The following is a 7,682-nucleotide window of genomic DNA, read 5'->3' as shown; positions in this document are numbered from 1 at the left end:
GGGGGGGGGGGGGGGGGGGGGGGGGGGGGGGGGGGGGGCAGGCTGGGAGTTATTTCTGTGGAAAAGAGGGAAAGAGGACATTGCCCAACCAGAGCCGTCTCGCCTTCCTCTCATTCTCTTTTCCTCTATTAACTTGTTTTCTTCACATCATAATTTGCCATCTTTTAGGGCTAGTTTACTTCAGGGTTGTCAGTGCATAGATCTTTGCCTACCATTAGCATCTGGATGTGCGAAGCCCAGCCCTCCTGCGCACAACAATTAGGGTTGTCTTCAGACTGGCCAAGCCTGACCTCCATGGGCTTGCATGGTTCCATCATGGAATTGTGTGATGGTCCTCCTGATGGTGGAAAACAGCACCAGGATTTTCTGGGATTTGAGCAAGTTGCTTCCTTTCTACACCCTTGAGTTTGGCAGCCTCAGATTCAGCAATTATGCTTTCATAGCTTTTTTCTCCAAGATTTTTAACACTACAAATGTTTTTCCAAGTGTTCCATCACACTGTCCAATATTGCCTGTATTTGAAAATAGAAACATAAAGGGGAGAAGGGATGAAGTTGAACATTCATTAATTTTTGGGATTATTTTATAGTCACAGGGAAAACCAATCTAGAATTTAGCTTTGCATTTACTGTCTTTTGGGACGCCAAGCCAGCCTTTGTCGGGCATCTTCACACGTCTCTGTGTTACCCCCAGAATCTTGTGTTGTAAACAGAGGCACTTTTTTAAAAAATCACATTTTGTCAAGTCCATTACTTTGATTCTTACATGATTTGCCTGATTTCAATAGCTGCAACTGAAAATAAAGTTAATCTGTAGTAACAAATCCATATTTTGTCCATTTCAGATTTGAACAATCCTTTCTAGAGGTCAAGTTATAAAATTCTTTATACTCTCCTCCTTTGGTGGAATTGAAATGACAGTTGACTTCCAATAGGCAAGCTTTTTTATTCCAGAAATGATGCAGCTGACATCAAAATCACCTACTTCCTACTCAAGGGGGTGTTTCTTCTTTCTTCCGGGGAACCAGCTGGATCAGCTGAGGTGCTGTCTCAGCTGAGCATTTCCAGGGTGTATATATAAATGAGATGCTGATGGTATCAGCAGTATCTACTCAGGGATCTGAAGCACTGACATCTCACTCATTTCATCACTTCTGCTAGCAGTAGGGACCTAATTTTATTCTGTTTCCCTGCCTCAGGGATCTTGTAAAGAAGTAAGAATTGGGAACTGTCTATGGAAAAAGACTGCCAGTTTTTCAGAGCCTTTCTCTTGGAGGATTGGGCGTGACAGCTTGTATCCCGAACCTTCAAATCCTTGCTTAATCTGAAACTGTCTGGGTAACTTTGCATCAGTCACCTTCCCTTGCTTGACTCCCTCATGGGACTGTTGAGAAGCATTTAAACAAGCCTTGAGTTCTTTGAAGGAAGAGTGGGCTATAAACTCGTCCCATTGAAAATGCACTTTTAAACAGAAAGGATCCTTGTTTACTACAAGAATGGGTCATACCCCACTAGAGATTCCAAAGAGCAGAAGCCAGGAGTTCCCACAGACAACTGCATGTGGGGAGGGGGCAGTTTGGAAGAGTGTAGATGGAGAGGCATAACATGTAAGGGATTTTCTGCACATCCTGCCTCCAGCCATAGGCTTGACTTCAATGTTGCTCCAGTGCTAGCATCTTAAAGGTATTTCCTGTTTCTTTCTGTCATTACTTCTAGAGAGGAACCTGAACCCCAAAGCAGCTTGCCTTAAGCGAAGGGAAGAGGAAAAGAGGTCTGTTGTATCAGCAGAACCCCCGCCCACCCCATCCAGGAAGCCATCCAGCGCTTAATGAAACTGCCAATCCAATGGGACATATGTGAGGTGACGTTTTTATGTCTGCAGGGGCTGACATGGATGTTGATGGGCACACAGGGTATACCAAAACCCTGTCAGTTACACTTTGTGTTAAGTTGAATTACAGCATCACAAAACCCAGACTGTGTGTTGGAATCCTTTACTACTTTAGTCCAAGATCACCAGCACAATTTATTAAAAGCAACAGTCACACTCGGCAAAGTGTATGGCTTTTGTTGGGGGTGGGTGAGGCAGCGCAGCTCTGGCACCTCAGATTATGGTGCTCAGAATAAGAACTGGCTCCACCGGAAGCAGATCCTCCGGTCCAGAAGCCAGAGTCCAGGCCACTTGGCTCTTTCCCACTGTGCCCTGTACCTGTCAGTGCTTCAACATTGCCCTTTTAATGTCCAGATCAGAATCCAGAACCCTGTGGAAGAGACCAAGAAGAGGGGATCTTTTGTTCACAAGGACACTCAACATAGCATTAAACAGGACCATCTTGCTGGAGAAACAACCCATCCAGAAGTGGCCCTTTGAGAAAAATGGCCGGTTGCCTCAGAAGAGAGAGAGAGAACACCAGGCTGTTCTTCCAGCAGGATTTCCGCCCCACAGACAGCAGCACCTCTCCTCCTCTTCCTTGCGGTTCTCCTGTCGCTCCAGCACAATCAGAGACTCTGATCTCCTCTCCACTTGGTGGGGAAACTGCCTTGTGCCTAAACCGAATTGACAAATGAATTGTAACTATAAAACATTATTTGTAATGGAACTATAAAGATCCACCGTATGAAGGGAAACATTGATCTGTTTAAAGCTTGGTTGAGATACTGATATTGAGAAGTGCATTTCGAGAATGAAGCCACAATGCCACTGACCCTTCACATTCCACCATACCTACAAGTGTCTTAAAGAAGGGACAAGGGCATGTACCAGCTCCCCTCTCTCTGGACATGTATTTCCCAGGTAGGTATCTTGATCTTGAGGAGCACAGGCCAGCAGGCAGCCCTCTTCTTGATGCACAGCCCCTGGCCTTTTGCATTCTCAAATGGCTCCCTCCTAAGGCTTCCAATGGGACCGTTGTTGGGTGAAGAGGAAGCCCATCTAGAATTGCCCTGGAGCTGTAAGGACAAGCCCAGCAGACCTAAGCACAACCTGGGTTGAAATCTTGGCCTGGGATGAAAGAAGTGCAGTCCAGGGTGCCCCGATTCTAGCTTCCCTGTGGAGAAGGAGGCTGCCTCCTTCCTGGTCAGTTGCCTTTGCCGAGTGCATAGCAGGGAGGCCCTCTCTCTGGGCAATTCCTCCCCCTTTGATTCTTCTTTGAACTTCCGTGAACACTGTCTTCCATTGTAGCAGCCCAGAGAGAGACCCGCCGCTGTGGCACTGCCCTGATATCCTAAGCAAGCTTCTCTCACAAGACTTGAATTGCTTTGAGGGTGTTGTGGCTCTAACTGGCTTCCTTCTACATGTCTTTCATATGCTTCCTACATATGCTGGTTTGTTAAGTGGCTGTCCTAAAGTGATCCTGGGCAAGTGTCTGTGGCCCTTTTCTGCCGCCTCCTCAGTGTTCCCCAGCCAGTGGACTTTGCCTCCTGGCTGGTGAATTCCTGGCTCTGTTGGGCTATGCAGGATGTGTGCAGTGTACCCTAAAGCTTCCCTTGTAAAACCGAGAGAGCATTTGGCTTATTTTTCACTGTAGCTAGTCTTTTATACAATAATCTTGTAAGAAGTTTGTTGAATTCTAAATATTACTCTTTCTAGATTTTTGAAATAAAAAAAATGTTTTCAGTAAAAAATTTTTTACTTTATTTTACTATATTAGGTAGTAAGAAATGTAAGGTTGTTTAACCATAACCTCTTCATTAATGTCAGAAATTTACAATAGCATTGTAAGAGCATAGTAGGGTTCTAGCATCTTGTGTAGTACCTTATGGAGTATTTTAAGAGCTATTTGTCCAAGATGAATTGCTTCTCATCTTGTTATTCAATTTCCATATGTTGGTTTATTGCAAATTTGTACCCTGTGTCAAATTTCAAGATATTACAGATAAACCTTTTTGACCAGCAACAGGTTCAACACTTTTTTGTCAATGTAACAGAAAACACTATGTATATAACATTTATGTAGCAATAAATGTCCCATCTTTTTGTATTTATTGTTTTCAGACAATTTTTAACCATTTTTATGCTGTTGTCTATTTTGGGCAAATCCTTATCTGCCCATGAATAGAAAGAATGAAGTTTAAATGGACATGCCAAGTGATTTAAAGCCATGTTAAGTTTAGTGTTTAAAAAGTGACATGTTCCCCATTTAAATTAAAATTAACAAGGATGCTGAATTTTTTTCTCTAGATTTACACTGCTTCTCTATTTGCTGCTTTAAACGATCTGGAACATGCCCAGCGCACAGGCCTGGTTCAGACAAATCCACACGCGGAGGAAAAGCTCACGGAGGGACGTAGCTTTCCAGGCAAAGGCAAGGCGAGGGCCAGGAATGGGAGAGAGCAAGGAGCAGAGCAGGAGGGCCAGGGGAGGTTGGCCACAAGTGCTTTACACCCAATTCAAGTGAAGCGCAAGGGTAGGGTGGAGGAGGAGAAACTGTGGACCTCAAGACAAAATGGCCCAAGATTCTTCCAGAGGTTGTGTTTGGGACCAGGTAGAGAACGAAATGTGGAGGTTGCCTCCCCTTTAGTTTCATGTGCATGCAAATTGCTATTCCCACTCCATTGCAACATTTATTTATTCTTTCAATTTATATGGTCACTTATATCAAACAGGTGTTCCTGGGCGCAAACAATTATAAAACCAATTTAAAAATAATACAAAAAAATGTATATAGAAGCCAAAAAAATTATAATCCATAGATTATATTTGATATCTGTGTAAGATACAAAATTTTCAAAAATAAAATTACAAAAATAATGGAATAAACCTTATAAGAGCAGGCAGAGGACATTTGCAAATGAGGTGATCCACAATGGCTGTGGGATCCAGTCTGCCTCTCAGGAAATAGTACTTGCCCTCGAGTGCTGCTTAGGGGCTCCATTCACTAATTATTACTATATTTATATATCACCAATTCCATACAGGTTGCTTGTAGTATGAAACATAAAGCTCAAAAGGCCCCAAATCCATAAGAAATGCCCACCAGCCAAACTTCCCTGCCTCAGCAGTATTTATAAATCCAAGGCTCTGGAAGCAACTCATGAACACCATCGCAGATCCATTCCCTGATTCCTTGCTGGCTTGGAAGAGATGAAGACAGAACGTGTCTGGACCAGCCTTCAACCTCCCAACTCTGCACGTTACAGATGTTGGGGGTGTTACGAGCTGCCTAAGGATGCTTGAGATTTGCAGTAAGCAGACTCCCCAGGGTCCTTTGGATGCTTCATCTTTCAGGGCTGCTGTGGAATCTCCCTGGAGCATCCAGAGTTGCACCCTTCGTGCCCTGCTCAGGGGTTTGTAGTTACTCCCACAGAAGGCAAGATTGGCTGTCAGCTGGGGTTGTTGATCATATAAGCAAGCTGTCCTGAGAATCCCAATCGAGTCACAACTGAAAGGGCTTTCTAGGGAAAAGATCTGATTCAGAGATAGCTTGAAATAGAATTCTAGAGTTCTCATCCTAGCAACACCAGAATCCAAACGATGGCTTAGAATACAAGGGAGCTAAGTCGCCATGATGTCTGTCTTTACTGTCAATCAGTGAGCAATGACACAAGGAGGTTGTCCCTGAGCTAAGTTGTGTGAAGGTTGTCACTCAGTGAAACCAAGCATCCTTCTCTGTCTTACTCTGCGGTGCCTTCATTGTGCTGTCCAACCCTTCAACACCATGGGGGCCATGCAGCTAAAACTGCCTTCTTTACTTTCCCCTTTCAGCAATCCTTATGCTCTAGCCAGGTAAGTTTTAAAAAGACAAAACTAGTTTTGCAAAGGGAGATAATCCAGAACCTTGCTTGGCAAGGTTCTGCCTCCTATTTCTGCTCCTCCCCCAAGAGCCCCAACTAAATTAGGCTGGGAAGGGCTGCTTTGAAGGCTGTAATGGGGCAGGTGGGTCTGCTTCATTATTTGCCAGATCTTCAGAATCTGCCATTCTGGTTGTGGCAGTGAGTGGGTCTCTGAGCTGTTAAATTGATCAAATACATAGAGCCTCGCCTAGGGTGGTATAGGCACCCAAGGTCACCCTGAAAGTCACAGCCAGGTTTCCTGTCATCCCAGGAGCAGGCTCTGAGTAGGGCCTCCTAGGAAGGAGGGCAACGGGGTCCTGAAAGCAGTCCCAGGCATGTCAGGTGCCTTCGGTCTGCTTCTCACCTTGCTTGAGCAGGCAGATTCCAGAGTCCTTCTCGAAACACCTGTCCGATTTCAAGAGACACCCAGGTATTCCTCCAGCAGGTGGCACCCTGGATTGGGGCTGGGGGGGAGGAGGCTTCCCGGGATCGTTTTCCTTTCCGGGAACACAAATGAACGGGAAGAATCTTTCAGAAACAAGGGGCTGCAATCCGGCGTTGGACAGTAGAAGGCTCCAGTTGGCGGGGGGGGGGGCAAACCTATTGAGATGAACCCTTCCCCCCACAAGACGCTTCCCCGCGCCGCGGAGCCGGCCGGGCCCGCTTCCCCCCCCCTTGCCGGCAGCAGATCCGGGGGCTGCCTCCCCTCCTGCCTCCGTCCCCCCACCGTTTGGCAGAGGCGCTGGGGCGGCGGTGGAGCGGCTCCGCCCGGAGTGTCCCGATTCCCGGGTGTGCGGGGTCCGACGCCCCCTCTCCGTCGGGTAGAAGCAGGCAGCTCCGCAGCGCGTGCGGAGGGCGGGCGGCCGTCCTCGTCCCGCCCCGCCCGGCGGGCTGCCCGTCTCAGGTCCCTCCCTCGGCGGCCTGGAAGAGGCGAGCGGTCCGGGCGGCGGGCAGAGGCGCTCGCTCGACAGAGGACGCGGCGCGGGCCGGACGGAGGTGCGCGGGGCCGGGGCGCGTTGCGCGAGGGTCGGGCGGCCGTCAGGCGGGCGCGGGGCCGACAGGACGNGACCGCCGCGGGCAACCTCCGCTGCTGCGTTCCGCCGGGCCGAGGCCGGTTCGCCCGGACGGCACCGGGTCCGCCGGGCGGGGAAGCGGCGCTGCCGGCGCGTCGCTTCTCTCTCCGCGGACGGCCGGGCGCTATCGCTGCCTCGGCCGGCCTCTCCCGGTGGTCCCTTTGGGGTCTGCCTGGAGGGACTAGGGAAGCCAAGCTGGGCAGGCAGACGGCAGATGCCCCGGAGCTTCCACGCGCACCTGCCCCGGCTCTGCCCCGGCGCCCAGCCCGCCCGGCTCTCCTGGTCAGGGGAGGCCCCGCTGCCTTGCGGAGAGCTCCCCCGAAGGGCCCGTTTGTCAGCCCCGAGGGGCGTCTCGGACGGGGCTTTTCGCGCTCTGCTCTCGCCGTCCGACTTTTCCCGGGCTGCGCGTTGGGCAGTCCTGCCAGGCGGCGCTGCGCTGCAGCTCCGAGAGATTCGTCTCCCCACGTCGGGTTGGCAATGCTCCCTCCAAGGGTGGGAGGGGGCTTCGTAATGCGGCCTTGGTTTTAAAAAAATTGCTTTTGCTTTTATCCAGCCAGGAGGCGATAGGAGCGCTTGACGCCAAGTGCCTCCGACGGGGCCGCCCCGTGGCAAGGAGGCTGGCTCCCCGGCTGGCTCCCCCCGCGGCCGCTGCTTTGTCAGCCGGCCGGAGCCCTGGTCGGCTGGCCGTGGCTGCCGTGGCTGCGCCCAGACAGAAGCAGAAGCAATTGTGGGTGTCGCCTTTCCTCCGCCTTCCTTTTAAAACCGCCTTGTTCATTCAGAGGAATGACTTCTAGGTTGTTAATGAGCATGGTAAGCGTTACGCCTATTTTAGTGCATG

The 7,682-nt window shown here is 49.6% G+C and overlaps 1 protein-coding gene across 1 annotated transcript in view; it reads left to right on the top strand.

Annotated features, from left to right (window-relative positions):
- Positions 1-3,979, top strand: part of TCF12 (transcription factor 12) — a 93,729-nt gene extending 89,750 nt beyond the window's left edge. The window contains exons 20-22 of the mRNA XM_015811021.1: positions 255-307; positions 1,683-1,860; positions 2,245-3,979. Of these exons, the coding sequence (XP_015666507.1) occupies positions 255-307; positions 1,683-1,828 (199 nt within the window). The 3' untranslated portion in view covers positions 1,829-1,860; positions 2,245-3,979. The remainder of the gene's footprint in view (positions 1-254; positions 308-1,682; positions 1,861-2,244) is intronic.
- Positions 3,980-7,682: the final 3,703 nt, after the last annotated feature.

The sequence above is a fragment of the Protobothrops mucrosquamatus genome, unplaced genomic scaffold (assembly GCF_001527695.2).
Source record: "Protobothrops mucrosquamatus isolate PMUCROS unplaced genomic scaffold, P.Mucros_1.0 scaffold27, whole genome shotgun sequence".
Classification (NCBI taxonomy): Eukaryota; Metazoa; Chordata; class Lepidosauria; order Squamata; family Viperidae; genus Protobothrops; species Protobothrops mucrosquamatus.
Note: the sequence above shows the minus strand (reverse complement) of the source record. Positions and strands in the feature narration are given on the sequence as shown.